Source organism: Vitis vinifera, chromosome 18 (assembly GCF_030704535.1).
Source record: "Vitis vinifera cultivar Pinot Noir 40024 chromosome 18, ASM3070453v1".
Lineage (NCBI taxonomy): Eukaryota > Viridiplantae > Streptophyta > Magnoliopsida > Vitales > Vitaceae > Vitis > Vitis vinifera.
The window spans coordinates 1,392,281-1,417,841 of NC_081822.1; the positions used below are offsets into that span (position 1 = coordinate 1,392,281).

The 25,561-nt window shown below is 34.2% G+C and overlaps 3 protein-coding genes across 4 annotated transcripts; 2 read left to right on the forward strand and 1 right to left on the reverse strand.

Annotated features, from left to right (window-relative positions):
- Window positions 1-94: 94 nt before the first annotated feature.
- LOC100257518 (T-complex protein 1 subunit beta) lies at window positions 95-6,774 on the reverse strand. The gene is made up of 12 exons (XM_002285876.5): window positions 6,487-6,774; window positions 5,786-5,843; window positions 5,641-5,697; window positions 5,167-5,232; window positions 4,936-5,047; window positions 4,559-4,687; window positions 4,061-4,132; window positions 3,510-3,625; window positions 2,702-2,778; window positions 1,844-2,329; window positions 1,092-1,407; window positions 95-525 (listed from the first exon to the last, which is right to left on the reverse strand). Exons 2-12 carry the CDS (start codon window positions 5,789-5,791, stop codon window positions 379-381), a joined length of 1,584 nt encoding a protein of 527 aa, XP_002285912.1. The 5' UTR covers window positions 5,792-5,843; window positions 6,487-6,774; the 3' UTR covers window positions 95-378.
- A 635-nt stretch (window positions 6,775-7,409) lies between these two features.
- LOC100262653 (enoyl-CoA hydratase 2, peroxisomal) lies at window positions 7,410-12,722 on the forward strand. The gene is made up of 11 exons (XM_002285875.5): window positions 7,410-7,668; window positions 7,817-7,839; window positions 7,960-8,065; window positions 8,350-8,414; window positions 8,647-8,719; window positions 9,265-9,304; window positions 9,726-9,798; window positions 9,869-10,019; window positions 10,647-10,717; window positions 12,114-12,287; window positions 12,390-12,722. Exons 1-11 carry the CDS (start codon window positions 7,612-7,614, stop codon window positions 12,475-12,477), a joined length of 921 nt encoding a protein of 306 aa, XP_002285911.1. The 5' UTR covers window positions 7,410-7,611; the 3' UTR covers window positions 12,478-12,722.
- A 1,549-nt stretch (window positions 12,723-14,271) lies between these two features.
- On the forward strand, window positions 14,272-25,125 carry LOC100242087 (uncharacterized). 2 transcript variants are annotated; one of them, XM_002284778.4, is made up of 15 exons: window positions 14,272-14,599; window positions 17,316-17,704; window positions 18,117-18,237; window positions 18,452-18,572; window positions 18,864-19,021; window positions 21,201-21,272; window positions 22,014-22,082; window positions 22,185-22,265; window positions 22,344-22,463; window positions 22,559-22,633; window positions 22,774-22,854; window positions 23,400-23,473; window positions 23,575-23,635; window positions 23,803-23,858; window positions 24,295-25,125. In XM_002284778.4, the coding sequence occupies exons 1-15, from the start codon at window positions 14,426-14,428 to the stop codon at window positions 24,377-24,379; spliced, it is 1,737 nt and encodes a 578-aa protein (XP_002284814.1). In that variant the 5' UTR covers window positions 14,272-14,425; the 3' UTR covers window positions 24,380-25,125. The 2 variants fall into 2 exon arrangements, with proteins under 2 accessions (XP_002284814.1, XP_010664094.1); XM_010665792.3 differs by lacking the exon at window positions 14,272-14,599 and having other exon boundaries at window positions 17,316-17,499; window positions 17,580-17,704.
- Window positions 25,126-25,561: the final 436 nt, after the last annotated feature.

Below are 25,561 nucleotides of genomic sequence, written 5' to 3' on the forward strand. Positions count from 1 at the left end.
AACATCAACTACAACAATTCAATTTAAATTCATCTGATTCAAATCATTATTCACTTCCAGCAACAGCAGAAACCAAATATTGACAACACAAAGATAAAACAACATGAGGGGCAATAACAATTACTTCAACTAGAGCAGTGGTCCAAAATTCAGAAAGCAAAATTTTTCCAACACATGAATAAAGTAGACATCCTGCATCAGTTTTTTACCAAACAAAAACTGAGACAAGCCAATAGATATTTGCAACCAAAAACACATAGCAATCAAGTTTTTTTCCGCTCTTTAGCTGGTATGCAACTCATTAATAGCTGAAGCTAATGGGAAGTTGAGTGCATTACAACACATGTTCTTACTCCACCCAAACACTCAGCCCAATCTTCACATTCTATCTTCTCTTCTCCGTGGGGCACAAGTTATAATTTCATCAACTCTAAGAATCATCTCAGCAGCCTCAGTGGCAGAGAGTAATACAGCCTGCTTAACTTTGAATGCTTCAGAAATCCCCAGTTCTGCCATATCTCCTACCTGCCATCACACAAAACCTCAAGTTTAAATACAAAAAAACTGTTAAAAACAAGAAAGCAAAGTTCCAGATCATGAGATGCTAGTACATAGATCAAGATATAAACCAACAAGAATCAATATACACGATGAGGTGCAACCATCAATCTGACAAATAACATCCCTTTGTCTCATAACCCCCCTAACGCTCCATTTTCTACAGAAATAACACCTTGAAAATTTTGGAGCTTCAGTCAGCTACTGATAAGCTAGGGAGATCTGCAATCACTGTCAAATTTTCAATACACTCTCCATTAGCCTAATGGAGACCCTATCCTTAAATATGAGGTTCCAATGAATGAATTAATGGACAATGACCAAAGATTCAAACAGCTATAAGGAATCAATTAGCAACTGCCAACTTCACATCCTTCACAAGGACCCCACAGAGAGCATTCATGTAAAATCATGGAGCTCTCTTTTGAATCAGGAAGAATAATGCATGTTTTTTCCTCAAAGAAACTATAACAAATCCAACCTTATACCAGACAGGCACCCTATATTTTTTATTTCTCAATTCCATTACTTACCGAACCAGAGATGACATCAATCCCTGCGTGGCTTTCTTCCTTGTGGTGCTCTGCACGGAGCTGTGCTATCAACTCAGCACTATCCAGCCCTGCATTGTCTGCAATGGTTGTTGGAATGGATATGAGTGCCCGTGAAAAAGCTTCAATAGCATGAGATTTTTTCCCAGGAGTTTTCCGGGCCAGCTCATCCACTTCCTTTGCCATCACCATCTCAGGCCAACCACCTCCAAGCAAAACTCGGCTGTCAATCACTGTCTGAGAAAGCACACACAAGGCATCATGCAGAGACCTTTCTGCCTCATCCAACACATGAAAGCTGCCAAAAAATAGATAGCACATCACCCAAAAAAATATGTAGCTTTAGAACCAGAGTGAATAAGAGTGGCAGCCTCAGTTTCAAGGTCCTAACAAATATTATCTTGAACAGGGAACATAAATAGGTGCAAAACCAGTTAAATGGAACCAAAGTTGAATGTAATGACATGATGGACACACGATACAGATGCATCTAGCCTAATAAAAACTGCAACTTATGACTCAAATGGACAGACTTGCTCAATAATTTCACTAACAACTTGTCATTTATGGAAAAAACCAGATAAGAATAGCATAGCTCCTGTTTTAGAAGTATCAATGACATATGCATGGATGTACATGGTAAAATATGTTAGCAGTTATATTGCAAGACTGCAGAAGAAAACATATTTGAACAGGAAAAGTTAAAATGAAAAAGCAAAGATGTCAAAGTCTACCTTGCACCTCTCAATACTATTGTGCATGCCTGACCCATTTCAACACCCGAAAAATGGATCAATTTGTCCTCACCAATCATAATTTCTTCTATCAGCTTGCAGTGCCCAAGCTTAACCGACTCTGGATTGTCAAAGGTTGATGCAATCTCACCACCAGTTACTAGAGCCAGACGTTCAATACCATCAAAATCAGCATGCTCAATTGCAAGTACTCCCGCATCTGCAAAGAGTTCCTCTGGGAAATTGTAAATCAACTGTCTGTTAACAAAGCAGTTAATCCCATGACCTATAATCTTCTGAACTTTTTCTCTCATTTTCTCCTTTTCAGCCCCTTCAATCTGGGCAACCCTAGACATTGAGTCAACACGGACACGTGCCCCATAAATCTTGACTTTATCGGTGTCCATTGCAGTATTTGCCACCAAAATCTTTGCATTCTCTATGCGTTTTGGTTGACCAATGCCTATCTTCTTGTCAAGAATAAACCTATGCAGAAAACAAGATTCCAATTAACAAAAAAAATTTACTGAATTTGCATCGGATGTGTTTGACAATTGAAAAGAGAAGACAGTTGGAATATAGAATGGTAAAATGAAGCCATTTAGTTATCTCTTTCCTATTTTGGCAGGAGTGAAGTACCTTAGTGGGTTTTTTTTTTTCAATAAGAAGATTACCACGTTAGTGTAGTACCAAATGATAAAAAGATATCCTAGGGTGGTATAGCAGCACCTTGGCTTTTTCTTTTGATACATAGTCTTTTGTGTACTTAGTCTACAAAACGACTGATGATGCTTCGTTCTTCTGTTAAACATGTAAACTGAATAATACAATATGAAGTTCATAGTTTATATGCTCTACCCTTCATCCAAAAATGAGTCTTTGAGTGATCCTCCAGGCTTCTTAATAATTTGAATAGACTCCAAGTTTGTGCTGCCCTGCCAATTAAAAGAACAAATAATGGAAAATTAGAGAATGACATCCAACCAGAAGTGTAAAGTTGTATATCTATTTACACAAGAAGAAACAAAATCAAGCACTAAGAATGAAATTATACCACAAGAGAGAGAGAGAGAGAGAGAGAGCATATTTTTTATTTTATTTACTGCTTTAAAAACAGTGGAATGTTTAAGCATGAACAAATACAAAGTGTAATTTTAAGGTTCAGAATATAGCACAAATTATTCTGATACTCCTTTTATAATCAAGTCAGAGATGATTTAAATGAATAAATTGTAAATGACCAAGCAGGCAAGGCACAGGATTGATATAAACAGCAAACCCAGAATTTCTTCTAGTATGGATTGTGAAGATTCCACTGTTTCATCACATTTGAAAATTTCCCACTACTTTTTCATCAGATCTTGAGCTACTAATGGCCATATGTATCTGGAAATTGGATGCTTAAGCAAAACAAAAGAAAATAATTTTCCTTTCCTTTGTTCATCTTTTGTGACATAGGGGCCGGATGTTAAAGTATGGAATTCTCCAAGTATTATAATTTCATTTCCATTTGCCCCACTTTGGCGAAGAAACTATAAATTGATGGGACTTCTTAGCTTTACTTCTTATTTTCATTGCAGTTGATATGTAGTTTTAAGGTCAAATTTCACTGCCCATCTTGAAACCCCAGTTCCAAACTACTTGCAAATGAAATGTCATTACTCACCTTCAGTCTCATAACAGCATCTACTGCCAGTTTTGCAAAATGTTCCTTGTCCTGGGAAAGAATTTTTGAACTCAAAGTAGTCATTGCAATCTTCATCAAGTCTAACTTGAACTTTTCTGCATTAACCAGAAAAATTATTCATGAGATATATAATAATTTAAGGAAAAATATTAGATGGAAAAGTATTACATAATATATCATGACCAACATGGTTAGATGCTCTCACTACCGTTTAAAGTGACACAATACTACACCAAAATAATCAAGTTCATATATAATCATCCATTTGAATATAAAATGGTACACAAAAGAAAATCTATGATCATACATTTATTAAACTAATCTAGTCCAAACTCAACTGTGTATGTCACCAAAAAGAATGGTACAAAAAGAAAATTCCTAATAATTCTCATAACACTGGGGAAATTATCCAATAATTGTGAATCTGTAGGCAAGAAATCAATCAGGAAATTTGACACTGGTATTGATTATTATTATTATGATAGCCAGACCCTGGCATTAAAGACAAAAATAGAAGAAAGGATGCATACCTGCATCCTCTTTATTATCCATGACTTTCTGTAACAAAGCATTCCGAGCACATTCGGCAGCCATCCGATAACCTGATGAAATAAACACACCCCACAATACACAATGTCAGGAGCAGTGCCACATGGATATGAAACGTCCAGCAAGCTGAATAGAACAAATTAGGAATATTGCAGCAACTTAAGAGTAATATTTGGTCTCATCAAACCCAAACAACACCTAAATAAGAAGTTTGCTTCAGCAACTTCTTGACCCAGCCACAAGAAGGGAGTCAATGGTGTTAGCCAAACTTAAGACAGTAGTTAAAGGATAAGAGTTACATCATGAAACATGACTGCATCCCAAACCAAGACAACTTGTATCATATGCCCATTGTGAAACTTGCTTTGTTATACTTCAATCATATTAAAATAAAAAATTTCAAACTACAGCAAATATGATCCTTTCCTTATTTGTCAAGGAAGAAATTTTGGAAGCAAGAGAAGCAGCTATAAACAAACCTGAAATTATTGTCATGGGATGAATTTTTGCTGCCACCAACTTCTCTGCTTCTCTTAAAAGCTCTCCAGCCAAAACAACAACTGAAGTGGTCCCATCACCAACCTCATCATCTTGAACTTTGGATATATCTGTCCCTTGAATTAAGGATGACCATCAAATGGCAAACTACAACTTTTATAAGCCTAATCATGGGTTATAAAAAGTTCCAGATGGCTTTGTATTTCACATCTATACATTGCATCCAAATCGATAAAGTAGTTCATTAGGCATATACATGTGCGGTGGAGTTTCAAAAATTTTCCATGACCATATATGTTATAATCCACATGAACCAAAACAGCAACATCAATGATGACAGCAACTATAGTAAGGATACCAACAAGGACTTTAGCAGCTGGGTTGTCAATATGAAGGGACTTTAAGATGGTAGCACCATCATTTGTAACAGTAACACTGCGGCCTCTGCCTGTTGATTGCAAAATTTTATCCTGCAGAGAAGACACATTAACAAATAGACAAATTAATCAAATTACAAACCAAGGCTAATACTTAAAGACACAAACAGCTTCTAATTCAGCAATAAAGGGAGATGAGAAGAGAAGTTTACCATTCCCTTTGGCCCTAAGGTTGTCTTAACCAGGTCAGCAATCGCCATTGCTCCAATAAAGGACGCCTATAACAAATAACATAAACAATCATTCTTCAAGAATCCGAGCAGCAAAAACAAAAGGTCACATGGTGAAATAGAATGTGTTATGCTTTCCAAAAATTTTACCACAGAAGATATATTTTCTCTACTGTATATTTTTTGGTTTTTTCTAACTTGTAAAAGCAGAAATATTATTTGAAAGCAAATAAAACATTTTGCTCTTACTCCTAAAACAAAAAACGTAGTTTGGGAAACTCTTCAAAAGGGAACTAAACTAGCAACATCTACATGTAAATCCATCCACATTAGTGTTCTTCAAGGTCATCATCTTTATCTAAGTAAATAGATTTATTTCATACCTGTAAGCATGAACCTTTACTTTTAATAGCAAGAACATTCTGTTATAATACAAAACATCAAATAAACTCTCACCATTCTGGCTCTCTCCCCCTTTTCTTCAGTCGCATCATCTTTAAAAAGATTGTCGATCTACAACATTCACAAAGTAAGAAAGGGGGAAAATCAGAAAGCAAAATAAAGAGAAAGATGCATAATTCCATAGCTAGAATCAACATACCGCCATGAGAGAGAATGAAAGTGAAGTTCGCTGGAACCTAGATGCTCAAATAACTTGTCTGAAACAATTTCCAAAGCAAAAAATCAACACATCAAAACTCATAAGCTACCATATATAGGAATAGAAATTCTCTGACTACAATTATTTTCTCGGTCCCAAATAAATTTTATCAGTCCATTGCATATCACATAAATGAACATGAAATGATAATCCTTGATGCACAAAAAAAAAAAAAAAAAAAAACTATTCTTCCTCTAAGCCATCAAGCGAGGCCAAAGTTGCTCACAAGGAGTTCAAGACCTATTTGGTAAGAAATTAAATAAAATAAGCCCACGAGTGACTGTCCTGTGATTTACTAAATTCAGTTGAAGATATCTCAATGCACGGTTTTCCTATGAGATCATCAGAGAAACAAATCAAAAAGTGAGCTCCAGAAACTAAAACCCTAACGCCTTCGTTTCGTTCTCAAAGAACGAAGCAAGTAAAAGGAAAATGCTCCAAGATATTATCATATCTAAAGCATCTTCCAGCATTTTCCTTGCTATGCCCCATTCTTCAAGCGAAGGCCCATAAAAAACAGATGGAAATAGACCTGAAGCCAGTTCCTAACACAGATTCAACAGTACAACAGAAAGGAACTCAAAACTCCGCGCAGAAACCCTAGAATCACAAACACAGAGAAAAAATAGCGAGATTTTCACCTGATCTTTGCGAGAAATGAAGACCGAGATGATCGATGCAAGAGATCTTAGGGTTTTGAGACTTCCGGTCCCGCCCAAAGCTATTTAGGGCACCGCATGGGGCTCTTCTCTAACTTTAAACAGTGGTGCGTAGTGTGTACTAGTGTTGAGTGTCGATTATTCTCAATGGACTCGAGCTTCATGGGCCAAGTCTCGCGAAGTCATGAGAAGGTTCCTTGGGCTTGAATCTGGCCTGTTTAGACGTTTGGGCTGCTAAAGGCCCTCCCACCAGGCCCGTCCAAGTAAACGAGTCTACTGGTATGCGTCGAGATCCTAGTGCTTATCACGCTTGTTATATGATATTATATCTATAAATTTGTTGTTTAGAAGGTTTTGGTGGATAAAATAAAGAAATGAAATAAAATAATTTTTATTTAATTAAATTTTAATATGTAAAGTAAATTGTTTAGTATTTTTTTGCATGTATTTTTTCTTTTAAAAAAAACTAAATTATATACTACAAAAATTCTTAGAAACTTGTATCAAAAAAGTGATAATTTTTTAAAAAAATTATTCAAAATGTAATAATTTAAAAAAAAAATTAAATTATAGATACTAAGATGATTTTATTATCTCAAATTTAAAAAAAAAATTAAATATTTTTTAATCTATATTTTTGTTTTTTAAATAAAATATTAAATATATCTCAACAAAACCTCAAATTTTTAATATATATTCATTACATATTTTATTGTAATTTAATAATTGTTTTAATAAGTACAAATTTTTATTTTCGCAAATTCATAGCAATTTCAAATCCTTGATTCAATTCCACTTCTTTTCCGTAACAAAAATTATAATAATTCAAAATCGATCCTAGTCACTAGGATGAAATTTTGTACAAATTTATACATGGGCGACTTATTTTAAGATTTATGTGGAGATGGTGTTATCCTTTGGCACGAATTCAAAGAAGGGCCCAGCTGGACTGTCACCTGTATTGACTTTATTAACGTATCACTTGTGTCCTACTCTCGCCACGCCTTCAACACATTTGATATTCACGCATCCGCTCCAGGCGAGCCCCCTTCTCGTCTCGGCTTCTGCAGTATTTGGGGAACACTTCCGCAATTTCAGTTTCCTCTAATGGGCCAGACTTCAGATTTTGATCCCAACCTTCTCATTTCTCACAAATTTCCCGAAGTATGCTTTCTCCTTTTGCACTTCATACCGTTCATTTGAATCAGTTCGCTGGTTTTCAATTTTAATTGGTTGGCTGCTTTACGGTTTTTTGTTTTGATTTTACTTACATGACTGGATTTCTAATTTGCGTTATTTGAATCGATCGCAGGTTACATACTCCTATAGCGAAAGGTAGAGATCTCAAGCGTATAATCTATGAATTTGTGTGTGCGTGTGTGTGTGTGTTTGGTAAATTATTTTGTTTATTTGACCTGTTGGTTCTATCTGTTGATGATTGTGTTTGGGGAGCAGAGATGTAATACTCTACGCACTTGGTGTTGGAGCATGTGCACGGGATGCTGTGGACGAAAATGAACTCAAATATGTCTGCCATGAAGATGGGCAGCAACTTATCCAGGTATTTGAAATTGATTGAAGTTGGGGTTTCGATTTTATTTTTATTTTTCCTTTTTTGAAGTGGGAAAATGGAATGAATTTGAATTTGCTCTTATACGAGATCGTAGCTTCACGATGGAGCTTCTTAAATAGGTATTTCTTACAGTTCAGTTCTAATGGAGCTTCACAATGGACTTCTGGGTTTCAAGTTTAGAAAAGGGTGATTGACAAGTTGGGTGTATCATAAATGACATTAAATACCGAGTAAATAATCTTTGTTTCCACTTCATCATTCTTATTTTGTAGGTTTTACCAACGTTTGCTGCCTTATTTGCTGTCGCATCATTCGATTTTCAGCTTCCAGGTTTAGAGTAAGTATTTTATTGCTTCTGGGAACAGAGATGTAGGAAGGTCTTCCTTCTCATTTTTCATTTTCAGATGTTGTTATAAGAAGTTTACTCTTCTATTCTGTTCTCCAAAGATTAGCTTTGTGGCTGAATCTATCATGTTTTGATTGATTGTGAACCCATATTTATATAACTTAATCTTTATAGCCTTGCTAGAATAGAAGTTGATGTTAGTTCTGATGCCTATTCTTACCAGATATGATCCACGCCTTCTATTGCATGGACAACAGTATATAGAAATCCACAAGTCATTTCCTTCAAGTGGTTGTGTAAGATTCCTGACTAGAACCTTGTCTGTTGTGTTTGATTAGCTTCTGTGCATGATTTTAAATCTATGTGGTTAGAGGTTAATGCAAGTTTTGAGTAGCTTAGAGTGAGCAATTTTGGGCCTCAAGTTAAGTGCTAATAGAGAGACAATATAGTCACTAATTGGTTCAAGGTGCGATGGGATATGAAATTATGAATGAGATGGATGGTTCAAAAAATATCACAAGAGGCCATGGATGAGAAATCAGGTGTGGCTTTAAGATGATCTGAAATCCCATTTTTGCTTCAAGGTGTGGCTTTGGTGTTGTTGAATATAAGTTAGAATTGTGCTATTAAACAATATTCATATGATGTATTATTGGGTGAAAAAATCAGTTTCTTTTTTTCTTTTTTACTTCAGATCTTAAAGGAACATAGTTAATTTGTTCACAGTTAGTCATACATGCATGTGATCCTTTCATTATCAATTTATTTTTTATTTTTGCTACTGTTTTCAATTGTTTTCTTAATCTATAATGAATCTTGTATCTCAATCTTGGTGATGCAGGTACAAAACAAAGCCAGTATTTCTGGGTTGCATGATAAAGGTTTGTTTCTGTCAAGAGATGCATTTACATTTCATATATATTTTAATAGGACCCTTTTTAATCTCAGAGGAAGTCAGTCTGGGTTGATGTCATTTATGGCAGTTATGATTAGTTGCTTTTATGTTCTTTCTTTTACCTTGGACAATATGTTACTGGTGTTCAAACATGTAGATACAGTGCTGAACATGATGGTTGTTTGAAGAATTGGTCTCACATGTTGATATCCTCAAATTCTGATACAAGGTCAAATGTTGTGTTTTTTGTTTCTCCAACAAGTTTTTGGAGAAAGATGCACAAGAATGAAGTTTGAACAAAAAAAAAATGGTTGACTGCAGTATGGTTTCCATGTTTCTAAAATATATTTTTAAATAGAGAGGCTTTCATAAGCAATGAACCAATGGCATTGGCCTTTTTTTTCCAGGTAAAGCAGCAATAGTTGAGATTGAGATTGAAAGTTATGAGAAAGAGTCTGGTGAACTGCTATGCAAGAACCGGTCAGTTCTTTGTTAAATAATCGATTTAAAGTTTCCACAAAATTGACACATCTTGGCCCTCTGTATGCAGGATGACCACCTATCTGCGAGGTGCTGGCAGTTTCTCAAGATCATCTGAACCATATTCCTACTCAAAGTATCCTAACCAACCAGTTTCAGCGGTTAAAGTTCCAAAAAGTCAGCCTTTTGTCGTATTTGAGGATTGTACCCAACCATCTCAGGCATGTAATATGTATTACTATTTCCCTATAGAGATGATTTCCTGGTGGAGAACACACACACATACACAGAGATTCTGCTGCATTTGTTATGACAAAAACATTTGAAAAAGTAGTTTACAGGGGGAAGAGTGATCCACAGTGGGACTCTTGTTAAAGCGTACCATTCTCAGTGAAAATGCAGCTTCTAATGAACTGTAAATATTGGGAAATTAGTTGAATTGATGAATCTCTCTTTTCCTTGGTTGCACAGAATTTCTATCCCTTCTAGTTTCATTGTCTTGAATTTTGCCACATGTGCAGAAAACTAGACCATTGCTTTTCACCTGCCAAAAAGCTTAGACATATACATGGATTAAGGCATAATATTTAGGCCTCATACACAATAACACAAGGGATATTTGTCTGTGTTATCCAATTGTTAGCTTCTCTTGGTTGGTATGTAAAAGCTTATCTGTGGTTGATCTGTATTTGTTTTCTTTAATGCCACGAAAGTTTTAAGTTTTAAGTTCTCTTGGTTAGTGGATAGAATAAGTTTATACCATGAACATTTTGTGTTTGTTTCTTTTAACACCAAGGAAAACATTGCCTATGTATGAGCTTCCAGTGAACTTTTATGCTGTTATGCAGGCTTTGCTGTATAGGCTATCTGGTGACTACAATCCTTTGCATTCAGATCCAGGCTTTGCAAAAATTGCAGGGTAAGTACATGAACTAATGGCAAAATTGCATTACACTGCATTTCCCATTGGCTGGTTTTTCTGGTTATTTTAATTTAACATCCATTCTTTTTTCTCAAACTCTATATGACTTAGGGAGAGTGGTGAAACAGGATCCACATACCAGCCCCAAACATTTTGGAAATTACTTCATTTTGGAATATCAGGATTTGGACTAAGGGCACAGATATCGGCATATTTATTTTTGGGAATCTCCTTTTTGAACATATTTCTTAGATTAGAAATGTTTCTTATATTTAATTTCTCCTAAAATAATAGTAATAAGTAACATATGGGGTCACTCCAACCCAAAATTAACATGATTTAATGAGGCAAACTATTTTTAAGACTTTTGTTTCCACTTCCCAACCAACTGTGAAGACCTTGTCACAAATCGACGACAATAGTGTTTCGTCTCATCTGCTATATTTGAATGCACGGACCTTGAGCCTCATGTTTTTTATGCTTTCACAAAATTATCTTGTGGAACAGTGGAAATATACTTAGTTCAAATAGGTATTTCCTTGAATATTTCTATCTTTTTTTTTCTTGCTTCTGTTCTTCTGTTTCAACAGGCTTGGAGGTGAAATTATTTCCTACTGTGTTGTATAGCATTTGATACGGATTCAACTTGTCTTTATGTGGCATTTGAAGTAACTTATCAAAAAAAAAAAAATTTATGTGCCATTTGAAGTAGGTCTTTTTTGGTTCCTAGGAGATTATAGTTTGTGTCATTTCAAGGTGGCTTTGTTTCAGTTTTCTAACTTCCATGTGTGATTTTAGCTCCATCAAGCCCCAATAAATGGATTTGTGCTTCTGATCCTTGCAAAAAAACAAATAAAGTTGTCTTACTTTTATCGGTTTTCCATGTCTACCTCAACTTCTTTTGGTGCTCTCTTCTTTTGGGGTGGTGTGGGTGTTCCCGAACTCAGTGAGAAATTTGCTTCTTGAATGGAAAATTAAGGGCCTAGAAAAGAAGAGGAGTGTAGTTTGGAAAATGGCGCCTATTTGTTTGTTTTGGTGTATTTGGGGAGAGTGGAATAGAATAATGTTCCAAGAAGAAGAGAAGTCAGATACGAGCTTGAAGAATCTCTTCTTTCGGGCTCTTCTTGAATGGTCTCAACAGTTCATGGACGTGGACTATCTCTCTTTTATGAATATGTTGGGTGGTTGATTTGTTGGTTATCTTTGGCTTTTCTAAGTTTTTGTTTCTCCTTTGTTGCCTTGGGTGAGGCCTCCTTTGTATACTGCCGGTGTACTTAGGGAGCGCCCCCTGTTTTGGCGTGGTCTGATATGATTTCTTCTCTTGGTTTATCAAAAAAAAAAATGTCTGCCTCAACTTCAGTATAATTTGTTTGAACTCCTTTTGTTTTCAAAGATTCTCTCGTCCCATACTGCATGGGCTGTGCACACTGGGGTTTGCAGTTAGGGCGATCATCCGATGTATCTGCAGAGGAGACCCAAACATGGTGAAGAATGTACAAGCACGCTTTCTTTTACATGTCTACCCTGGCGAAACCTTGATCACAGAAATGTGGCTCCAAGGCTTGAGGTAAGGGTCACCCATGTATCACTAACAATAAGAACTCAACACTAAAGCTCTGCGTATGTTTTCAAAAGTTTGAATGGCTGAGATTAGAGTTTCAATTTGCAGGGTTGTATATCAAACTAAGGTGAAAGAGCGGAGCAGGACAGTGCTTTCTGGCTATGTAGACCTAAGCCGATTGGCTTCATCGTTGTGAATGAGATCATACTGCCTGTCTATTTAATTTATGAGAAAGGTTCCTAAACCACTGCTAAATAAGTGTATTTAACCAGGACATCTAGGAAGGCCCGTATCATTCTACTATTGGCATAAGAGAGCTTTGTTAAGCTTGGGTTTGTCTCAAGAGACTGTATAACCTGCTCGAAGCTGGATGGTGAAGATGATGATCCCATGCTCTAATTCATACCATTCACGCTATTTTATATATTTTTATTTCATTAATATGCACATTATGCACTATTACCTTTTGATGGCGTTTGGAAATGATTAGAGAGAATTAGAAGTTTGGGAGTAATTGTGAGAGAATGAGAAGCACTTTTAAATCTTTAAAAATATTCTTCTTATATAATGAATTAGTCGTTATGTAATATTTCAAAAAATGAAAAATGAAAAATAATCCTTGAAATGATTTTTCTACCGTTTTTTTTAATTATGTATTCCATTGTTAAATACACCTTCAGTTTTGGTTTACATCCAAATAATATGATCCGAATAGAACACCTGCAGTCGCCATGAGGCATACCGAATGAAATCTTCACTCTTCGCTCCGTATGCTTTTGTTGATGAAGCTCTTACTTAAGATTTAGCTTTTGCTAATAATTAGACAATGAAAATTACCTTTGAAAGCTACTCAATTTTATTTATTTTTTAAATTAAAATTAATAATAATAAAAAGAGGGGAGAATTCAACAGTATACCTGAAAATATAGTGAATACTAATAAAAAAAATTACATTTTAAAACTCTTCATTTTATTTTTATTAAAGCAAATTTTAAGAGGTGTGTGACAAAAAAATCCATAGTCTATATTTTTTTAAGTGTTTTTCGTCAATTATTTTTATCTAATTCTCTCATGTGAAATATTAGACTGTTTAACATCCAAACAAATTTTGATTTTTTTTTCTTTATTTACTTGTTTAAATTAAAATAAATAAATAAACATATTTATAAATTAATATCACTCATATTTGTTGAGATTTTGATTCGTAGGACAACGAGACGAGTTTAGGACAGATTACCTTTATCTAAATCTCGTTTTATTTATTCAAAATAATTATTAATTTCATATCATTCAAAAAATTAAATAGAGAGGGAGGTATGTTTTAAATTATCTTTGTCTCAACTCATGTAACTTTTTTATTTATTTATTTAATTATTTATAAAAAATTTAAATTAAATTAATTTTATATATAATATGAGTGATACGGGACATGATAAAATAATACTTAAATCCACCTTGAATCAGCTTAAGAAAAAAAATCATAAACCCACTTTTAATGTGTTTATTTAAATTTCAACTACTCTATTTTCATCCATATTTATTAGTCTATTATTGATTTTATATTTTATTATATATTTATTTTACTTTTTTCAACCCACTTTTAATATGTTTATTTAAATTTCAACTACTCTATTGCCACCCATATTTATCAGTCTATTATTGATTTGACATTTTATTACATGTTTATTCTATTTTTTTGTTTATTAATTTTAGTTAGCGTTTATTTGATTTACACACTAATGATAATTATATATATTTAATAAAAAAATAATGATAATTAAGCATATATAATCAAAATGACATGAGATAAGCGAGTAAAATTAAGCATGTGTTTCACTCAAAATTAGTACATATTACAAATTTACAAGAACCATAAAATATTAATAAATTAGGAATAAGTAATTATTATTAGTTTTTTCTTTACTTGCTCTTTAAATTCAGTAAGAAAAACCATATACATTATACACATACAAACCATACTAAATAGTGACAAATGACCTATGAGAAATGAAACCGGTGCAAAATGAGTGCTCAGTAGGGTTTTGATTCACGGGTAAAATTCAAAAAGTAAGATTACAAGAATATTTCTTTCCCTCACTTCTTAGACCGCAGAGATTGCCGCCACTCGTAAAAGGCGTTTCCAAATGCATCATGAAACCGAAGATGCGCATGCTAGCAACGGCCATGAGGCGGTGGCGAAAGTTAGCTCCGCCGCCGAGGACCGGCGGATGATCGCCGGCGAAGATGATATGCGAATTCTGAACGATGCCGTCAGTAAAGTATCTCCGCACGCGGTGAAGGATTTGTTGTCTCTCGGGGTTCGTTCTCTTATCTTATGCATCTTTTTATGATACTTAGGGTTTTGTTGATGTTCATTTTTGTCGCGGAGAAAAATGTGAGAAATGGGAGTGCCATTATGGATAGGTGATAAATTATGTTTGATGAGAAAATGGGAGGAGACGAATGAAGTGATCTTTTCAATTGTTGAGGTTGGAGTGGCCTTATGATTGTTAGGGCCTTCTTGATGATCCGTTTGATTGTGGAGAAAATGTGGGAAATGTGATGAAATCTTTGCATCCTTGGCAAGTTATTTTTTCGTTTGTTTGGCAAGAAAATAGAACACGAATGAAAAGACTTTTTTCAATTGTTGAGCTTGAAGGCGTAGCAATGAGATTCATAGTTTCTTTTGCTTCTCTTTAGCTTTCTCAATCACGCGGAAGTATTAGGGTTTAAAAAAATAATAATAATAATAATGTATTTTCCTTTTGTTTTACGTGGTTTCGTAAACAGGTCATTATTCTTTTGCATGAGCTTAAAGAAAACCATGAACTATTTATTTATTTTTTTAATAATTTTTTGCTATTAATTTCAAGAAAGTACTCTACTCTCACGATGCCTAACCAAAAGCTATCTAAACTGATCATTTCGGTCAGATAACGTCAACTATCCATCAGAGGCTGGAAATCCCTTTCCTTTGTAGAGTTTCTTGGCAACCAAACAAAGCATTCCATTTGGATCTCAGAAAGGAGCAGTGAAAGGAAAGCAAACTGGAAGAAATCTCAAATTCTCCTCTTTGGTTTGTCATAGACAATATGAGGGAATATAAAATAAGAAGTAAAATTGTTTTAGGACTTAAAACATTTTCAAATCTTCATTTTCTGGAATAGCATGGGTGAAAAATGTTATTGAGGTTAACCTTGTTTATTTTCTTTAGCCTTTCCTTTTGTTCATAACTGTCCATCTGCTTCTAGGCTTATGCCAGTTCTTGTTTCATGTGTCTTCTTCTTCTTCCTCTTCCTTTTTTTTTTTTTTTTTTTCTGGGTGCATTTTTGGGTCTTTAACTCAAGTGAGTTTACACTATGGAAGTGTTTTCTTCTTTTGATTTCAAATTCAAAAGTTGAAAGTCCTTTAACTTATAAAAGAAAAAGAAAAAAGTTGAAAGTCACAGCTGTTAACTAGTAAAACGTATTATGTATCGTTTTTCAATTTTTTTTGTATTAAGATAATTCCAAAAAAAACAGTTTTCAAAAATAACTTTCTAATGTTTTCTAAAACAAATGTTTGTTTGGGAACTTGAAATATTGTCAACCTGATCTCTTTGGTTCCAAATATTTCTTAAAATAACTTTTTATTTTCCATCAAAAAATTACTAAACATATTTTCGAGTCTAGAAAATAATTTTATGTTCTTAAGAACAGAAAATTGTTTTTAAAATAGTTCCCACACAAGTTCATGGCTTTTTATTTAAGATTAGTTAACCACTCTCTCTTCCTTTTATGACCAATTTCTAACCTTTTTGTACATTTAAACAATTAATATAATAATTCTTTTAGCAATTTTATTTTTTTTAAATTTGATTTGTCTTAAAAATTATTATAGGTGAAGGTGTATGTATTGACGTATCATGTACCATATCATGTATTCCATATGTATCATAAGATACGCTTAAGGTAGGATATAGATTGTGAAACATATAGATCTTCATAAAAAATATATCATATCATTGTATCGTATCATGTATCATAAGTTTTTAACAACTATGTAGAAAGAATAAAAAAGAGTTGGAGGTCTTTAACCAAAAAAGAAACAGAGTCTTGTGGGCTGTGGATCATCTCAGTTTGATGAATGCACGGGATTCACTTATTTGAATTATAAGCCCTTAACAAATGATATTTAGATTCTACAGATGATAGCTTCTTTGGTGAATCAATGAACACCAAGTTCTACAACCAAAGAATCATGATACCAGAAAATTGTGACTCTGCAATCTAGTAAATTGTTTCCAATTATTTGGAGACCAGAAAGAAATACATATGCTCCTAGGGGAAGGCTTAGGATAGTTATATTTACCTTATTGTCCTGCTTTTGTGCTTTATATGTTTATACTTTGACAATTTTGTACATCGGTAGAAAAGTATTTTGCTTGTTTCCTACAGTGCTTTTGGTTTGCAAACATCTAGACTTGGGAATGAAAATCATATTTTCTGAAATAAATTCCCAGGAATGTATTGATAGAAGATTTTGATTCTAATGTTGACATTCCTGTCAAAATTTATTTCCATGATAGCTGTTGGCTATCTCAGGAATTACTTTTGAATTAATGAAAATTTACATAACAATTAAATAATATTTATCAAGAATTGGATCTATTATAAATAAAAAAAGAAAATAAAAATAAATCATCCACCTGCCTTTTTATCTTCATTCCCTATGGATGGGAATTAAAAAAATACCAGGTCTTCATGGGTATGAAAATTTCCTAAATTTGAGGGAATGTCATATCCAAGAAACATAAAGCTTCCTAAGTTAAATGCACTCAACATGGTAATCTTTTGCTTGTATATAAGATACCTATGTACCAAATGTATATTAAGGATTTCGCTTAGCCAAACCCTCTTTAAGATGATCAGTCGATGTTCATGTGCTTATGGTAGGATATCTTCTATTTCCTTCCTAAACAGTACCTTACTATCCTTCTCTGGGAAGTCTTGTATGATTTGCGGAGTTCTTAAGGAAGATATTCTTGGTTTGCAGATATGCATTGGATGCATCTTTCGGCTATCTGGGGTTCGTGGGCATATTTTTTCTTGCCCCTCACTCTTGCTGTCAATCTTACATCCAGTGATTGGTGAACCAACAGATTCAAGCACACATCGATACACTGGAATTGGAGGAAATGAAGACTCTGGTGCTGCCCATTCTTCTCAAGAATCAGAATGTGAGCCAGTGATTTGCAGCATTTGTTTAGGTGTTTTGCAGTTCACTTATTTTGATGACAAAAAAATGTTGGTGAAAAAGGATTCTGCTGATGAGTTAGCTGTGTCAATTGCTAACCTGGTAAAGAAAGAGGGCCATGAGTTTGATAACTTCTCTCTGGAAGTCTCTATACCACCTGTTATCGCGGAAAATGAACATGTAGTCTTGTAAGTTGTTTTACATGGGTGAGCACTTTGATTTTCTGGTATTGTGTGTCCTCTATTTGGGGGTTTTGGTGGCCTGGGTTTTAAGTTTTGCACCATGTTTCTTTTTCTGCCTTCCTTTTTGTCTTCTTAAAAAAGAATTGTTGGATATCTTCCTCACTATCCCAACATTTGAAAATGACAGTAGGTCAACTTTCTCTGTTATATATGCAATAAGGTGCTGAAACATTGTAAATTGCTGTTTACACATTATAATAGTAACCAAAAATTTGATCCCAAATGGATTTTGAACCACTGTTATCCATGCTGTTCATAGAATTGATCTTTACTATGGTCAGCCACCTCTCTTTCTTTTTGCTTATCAATACAGGACTTAACAGGTGAAAAACCTTTTTCTGCTTTTTCATTTTTGTAGGTTGTATATGAAGAAGAAGTATGGATCTGAACTGTGGTTCCAAGAAAAGTTTCTATCTGAGAGGATTTCTGCCAAGGATGCCTTAAAATTATCTTTATGTAATCCCCTTGAAAAATTATTGGTAATTTGAAATACCCTTCTCCATTTTATTGATTTAATGCTTATAATGGTTGAATGAACCAACAAAAAATAAAATCTTCTAATAATAGTGTGAAAGATGCCTAGAAACTGTTGACTATATCATGATTATGATGATTTGTCTTTGAAAAATGAGGATGCCTCTTGATCATCCTTGAAACTGCTATTAATCCTTTATGAGTTTTGAAGTTCTGCAGGATGTTAAATCTTCTGGTTCAAGCACTTTCCGCATCCGTTTGACATATGCTCAACCCAGAGCATCAGGAAAGAACCAAAATATCACGGAGAGGAGCCAGGGATGCAAAAGAAGGAGAACAGGTATATGTTTCATATTTTGCATCAAGAGAATTTCTAAAGACCGGAATTATTGATTGATGGTTAACTACATTCATGCTTGTAAGATAGTTGAATGATGTTTTGAAATTGTTTGGACCTAAAAACTTGTTAGTTGAGAAAGGTAGCATGATTGGGGTCCAGGTTTTAATTATATAAGCCAGGACATGAAATACTGTGGCTTCATAGTTTGGTCTAGCTGTCTTTATAATTCTATTTATTTGCTCAAGTACCCTCTCAACTTTGGATGCTTATGTGGCTTTTTTTATTGGAAAGGCACTGAGAACATCTTCAGTACTGTTCATGGGTCCGTGGTTGATGGCATAGAGTGCTCAGATATTTCTACCAGCGAAGCAGATGCAGGAATTAGAAAGCCTTCTGATGGTCTGCAAGATAACGAAAATTCTGACTGCTTCAAATTCCCACTAGAGAAGGTAATTCTTTCCCTTCCTCCAGCCTTTAGATTTTCTACTGCTTCAAAGCCTTCTGGTTCCTGGTTTGTTATTTTGCAAGTTCCAACCATGAATTTTGAAAGCATAGTTGTTTTTATTTTCAATCAGCAAAATGTTGTTTCCACCAACTGCTTTGTGCAGGAAGCTAATAGCAATGATTGTGTCAAGTACAAGTTTGAAATTTGTCCTAATAGTGGTGATTTTGATTGGAAAAGAAAAAGTCTTGTCATGTCAGATTGCCATACACTTCATGTACAAGTTTGTCAAGCATCAATACGGTTAAGCACTTCATGGAGTTCGAAGTTTGTAATCTGGAATTTCAAATCTACAGACTTCATGGAGCACTCATTCATTTTGCAACTTCCAAAACCATGAATTTTTGCTTAAAAGCACGGTTGTTAAATTCCAGGTTTTTTAGTTTTTTTTATTTTCAATAAGAAAATGTTGTTTCCACTAGCTGATTTGTGCAGGAAGCTAATAGCAATGATTGTGCCAAGCGCAAGTTTGAAATCAGTAGGATAATAATAGTGGCTTTGTTGGGAGAGAAAAGTAGTGTTGTCATGTCAGTAGCTATACACTTCCTGTACAAGTTTGTCAAGCATCAGTGCAGTTGAGTACTTCATGGAGTTCTAATCAATTGAAGTTTGTAACCTGGAATTTAAAATCTATGGACTTCATGGAGCACTTCATACATTTTGCAACTTCCAATGCCATGAATTTGAAAGCATCGTTGTTAAATTCCAGGTTTTTTTTTAATTTTATTTTATTTTCAATCAGAAAATGTTGTTTCCACCAACTGATTTGGGTGGGAAGCTAATAGCAACTATTATGATGAGAACAATTTTGTAATTAATGGGAGAATGGTAGTGATTTTGTTGGGAAAGTAGAGTGTCGTCATGCCAGTAGCCATACACATACCCTTCCTGTACTAGATTGTCAAGCATCAATGTGGATGGGACTTCACAAAGGAACATAAAAACAAGCTTATTGCCTCCAGCTTGAGCTAAAAAGCTGAAATGCCCAAAAACCAAAAGAATGCAACATTGGCTAGCCAAACACCCCTTACAGACTACTGTCCTAGCAATACAACAGGCTTCATCTATCAATCTGTTAGCTTGATTAATTGGCTACCTTTGCATGATCAATTGAGTCAATCTTACTCCAAAAATACCTCTACTGCTTTCTCACTCACTAATCACCATCCCATGCATTGCATATTTTAAAGAGTCTTCATATTTAAAATAATGATCTTTTGGTTTGGCAATTGTGATCACTACGATATATAGGCTTGTCAGACCAAAATTAGCCATTAAAAATATATCAAATGCTTAGGCCAAATTACTAGTAGCCCAAGGTAGGTACATAACTTAGTAGTGTACACATTACTAGACTTTGAGAACATGAGGAGAAATTTTACTAGTTTATACTCTTAAAAACACATTTAACTTTAATTTTTTTGTTATTTCACTCCATTATGACTTATGAAATTGGTGAACTAAATTAATGACACATTATTAGATTCTTCCCTAATGCAGGAACATGTCACATTTCTTTAGGCTATGTTTGATTCCTGGAAAATACTAGGGAACGAAAAAAATGTCAAGGAAAATGATTTTCTCATGGTTGGTTTTACCATGGAAAATGCAAAAAAAGGTCAAATATAATTAAAATTATTAAGAAATTTATATATTTTTAAATTATTTAATCTTTATATAGAAGAGTTAAATAAGTGAAAAAGATTTGAAGTAGTATATAAAAATAATCTTTTGACTTGAAATATATTTTTTATTTTCCCTAACTTTTTCTTTCCTTCTACTTTTCCTCTTTATTTTTTTCCTTCACATTTTCTTTCATACTTTCCAGGAACCAAACATAGCCTTAAGGGTAAAGATCTTCCCATATATCTTCTTTAAGTCCATCTATCCTATCTATGATACATGTTTGATGAAATTAATTCCTTGGATCATATTTCCTCTTAATTTTGATATATTTTGAAATATGCCAAGAAAAACATAGACATTAAGTCTTGACTTTGACCATCAATCATAAAATTAGCAATAGGTGGATTGAATTTATACCTAATGGAGAGTTCCAATCACTTGAAGTTTGTTGGTTTAATGTTACTATTTCTTCATTCTGTTTGTGTTTTCTACCTTTCTAGGTCAACCAACCATGCCATTTGGCATTTCTTTGCTACAGGACACACATCTACATTGGTGGGAGATACCTAAAGGTATGTGATCTGTTCTTTAAAGATCCGAGTTTTGTTATGAATAGGAACAAGATGGTGTTTGTTTTTGCTTTCATGCCTTCAAATGTACCCGTATCTTTTTTCTGCATGTGACTGGCAAAACAACTGATGTTCAGCATGTTTCAATTGTATCTGTGAATGCTCACAAAAAATTGCAAACACGTCAAGGGAAAACCATGAAACAGTGCTGACAAACATTGGGTCACTGAATAGAGATGATTGGAGAAAAAACCTCTTTATGCCTTAGCTTTTCTAATGAAAACTCTATTGATAAGATATTGGGATGACGTTGCTAAAACATGATGACATCCATAGTGTGATATGTGTTCCTCCAGCTTAAAAGCTTATGTCCTGTGAGATCTCACTCATTGCCTTTATCTTGTGGCAAACATATGGATTTAGGAAACATTTCTTGTTTTCGCACATTTTTACTCTTCAATTGATGATGTATAATTATTGAGAAACTCTATGGAATGTTGTCTTATTAATTTATTAAAGCCGTGCAGATCTGTCAGTCATGCTTCAGCATCTATTTAAAATTGTTTTCTCAATATTATTCATTATATACTTAAAACATAAAGGTCCACTTTTTTCTGATGCCTGTATTGTTATATACATGCTTATGAAATGATTTCTCTTTTCAAACTCTAACTTGAAAAGACAGGTGTGTATGTCACTGTCTTGGTGCAACTTGCAATTCATATTGTTACTTCGATTGTGCAGTACTCAAGAAATGTGAGTCAAACACGTTGGATCATTGATGATGAAAGAATGGGTGAAGCATCTGTTGAGGTATTATCCACTCCATCTGCTGATGATTTTTATCACATTATATATGTGGGTGTTCTTATGGAATATGGATGAAAAACTGACCGTACTGTGATTCATCTGTAGGAAATAATAGGTGGCAACATTCTTCCCATGTGTCTGGGTGATAATTACAAGTTCCATGCTGCTGGTAGAGAGGATATCAATGTACCATGCACCTGCTTTCTTAACTGCAAGTTTGGATTTGATGAATGTTATTCTGATTAATGGAACCACTCTGTCCAGGTCCGGATGTTGGGTTCAGGCCGTCCTTTTCTTGTTGAGATACAAAATTCTCGCCATGTCCCATCTGAGGCACTCATAAAAGAAATAGAAGTGAAGATAAATAACTTGGAAAATAAATTAGTGAGTTAAATGGAAAGTTTTTGTTGTGTTATTTCTCCTTTGTGCACTTGATTGATGATGATTAATTGGGAAAAAAACACACATTCTGCAAACAGGTTAGGGTAAAAAATCTTAAACTGGTAGACAGCCATGGGTGGAGCCTAATGCAAGAAGGAGAGGAAGAGAAGCAGGTTAACTTTTGCCCATTCAAAATACCATCATGGTTTATATTACCGTGTTCTCTTTGTTATCATTCATGTAAAAGCGCAAAATGGATTGAAAATATATCATGGAATGGGCTTCTTGTTACTATCCCTTGTATTTAATGCAGAAGCAATATGCTGCACTAGTATGGATTGATCGCCCTCTAAAAGATGAAGACATGCAGGCTATATCTTCACTGAAAGACAAGGTGAGTTCTGTAAGATTTACTTGAGCAAGAAGAATCCGTTGTTGATTTTATCATGAACATACTGCTATGTGTTAGTCCAGCTATATGGCAATGGCACCTAGAGATGGACATGAGAAACTGGAAATGGCATTGAATTAAGAGATGTTATTGATAGTGTGATATGCTGCTCTCAAATGCTTGCATCAGTTCCTCATAAAATAGATCATGCTTGCTAATTAGAAGGTGTTTTTGCAATTTTTTCTATTAAAAGGACACAGACATTTTCAAAACAAGGGCGCAGGAAGTTCTTGGAAGCATATGAGGATTAGGATATTCTTTTTTATGTGTACTAGTCGAGTGAGAAGAGATTCTCATCCACTTTACACCTATCTCATGAATTTATTGCTAATTCTTTATCATTTGACTTGTGGGATAAGACTTTTGAGCATTACTCTATGGGTGTCAAATTTTATTTGTTTTGCGGCTTTTTCTGGCCAGCCATTCCTAGTGGTTTTGTTTTTATTAATCGAAGGTCTTTGTCACTTGATTCTTTTGTACTTGTGCAGAAAATTTTGCAGAGAACTCCAATAAGGGTGCTTCACCGACGAAGTCCATTAGAACGTGAAAAGATTATACATTGGTTGGAGACTTTCCGATTAGTAGCATAATTGTTATTCTAGATCCATTATCAAATGTATGCTTGAAGATCTAATCAGACTTTGATTCTCTTCTTTATGTTAGGATGAAAATTGAAAAGATTGCTGGCAGTTCTCAATATTTTCTTTTGCACCTATGTACCCAGGTACTTAATTTTGCATCTGCTTTATCAAATATTTGCTGGATACTGACTATTTTCGAGTTTTATGCTTAAGGAAAGAACCTGGCTAGACTACTTTGAGTCCTATGGTTAGCCTTTTATGTTCACTTTTTGGAATTAGTAAAATACTAATGGTGATATTCAAAATGCAGGCTGGAACATATATCAAGGAATTTGTTCACGGTGATCTTGGACGCACCCATCCTAGGTATAAATTATGCCCATCTCTTTAATTCTGTAAATTGTAGGGAGCTTCTATTAGGATTTTACATCTTATTTCCTTTATTCTATGTTCATCACAAGGGCCATGAGAGAGACCAGTTATCATAGAAAAGCACCACATTGTCTGTATTGTGGGATTTTGATACATGACAATAGCTATATACAAATTTAACTATTAGGTTGATGGGTTTAATCATTTGAGTATCATGGGCTTCTGTGATAAATAAATCATCACAGAAGTCTGATGATGACTAATTATCAGAGACGCCTTCAACCCTTGCTTTAAAATAAGAAATATGTATTATCCCTAGGTCTCTACTGATTATAAACCTCTTAGTTTGGTATGAAATACAATGCAATGTATGATTCATTCATACACTTCTTTTCTATTTTCCTCAGATGTAAATTGTGTTATCTTGCAGTGTTGGTTCCATTCTAGGTTGCCGAGCTGAGATCCTTCAACTTGATGTTACAGAGGTGAAAATGGACTGTTTTCTGGATGAATGAGATGAGATGAGATTCTCCAGTATTAGCTTTGGCTTGCCTTTGACGTGAGGTTTATAATTTCAAGCATGCCCTTTACATTGCATGGCATGGAAATTATTTTTCTGTTATGGATTTAAGCCCTCCCAACCAATCCATTAGGTTGGCCTCGGCTACTTTACATGGCTTTCTGCAACTGACCAAAAGTGACTCAAAGTTGTGCTGCTTTGATTTTTCCCGGGTTTGAAAAGAAAAATAGTGCTAGCTTTCTTCCCCGCGAACATGTGCGACTGAGTTGTGGTTATATAATTTCAGTTACACACTGGTCCTCACCTATTGCAATTGATGCCTTTAAACGCCCGGGGAAACTGCTCTTCCAAACACAGTTCATGATGCAGGAAGTTGTCGGTTTGCATTTGTTTTGGTCCTCTTATGCGACTAATCCATAAATTTTGTTATCCTTGCCTCTAAATTTCGTTGGCCTATTATTATAAATTATGTTTTATGTTTCCTTTCAGCGGTTTGACAGTTGGCTGGATATTAGAATAATAAGGTATGTTTGTAATAAAAGGCTAGCTCTCGGTTAGAGTTAGTTCAAAAAGACCCGTTTCTGTTTTTTTTTTTTTTTCCTTTTCTGCTATTTGATAAGCAGAGAGGATTATAGGTTGTTGTGGTCTTGAGTTGCCATATATGGCCATACCCTCTGTTTTGAAAACAGAGCTCAATTTTCAACTTTGTAATATGGTATCAGAGTAGATTTCTTCTGTTAATCTCTGATTTTCCTTTTCTGATGGCTCGAGGCAGTTAGAACAACATCCTTGATTGTGGCATCTTCGATGTGGTCACTATTGAAAGATTCTATCAGTACCTTTTTTTATTTTCCACAATGGGATCATCTTGGTTTTATTTTAATGAATGTTTGATAAAACTTAATATCTATTATTTAATAATTTAAGTTGATTTTAAATTAATTTATATTTAAGTTTGATTTAAAATTAATTATTTAATTCTTATTTTAAGTATTAAAATTATTTGATAAAATTAATTTGAAATTTATTTTAAATCATTAAATTAATATATTTATTTTTATAAATTATAATTAAGGTAAATGAAGTTGAGTGATAGTGCAAGTTGTGAAATAACAATGGAGATTATAGGGATAATTGGGGTAAATGAAAATAAAAGGGTAAAATAAAAATGTGGATT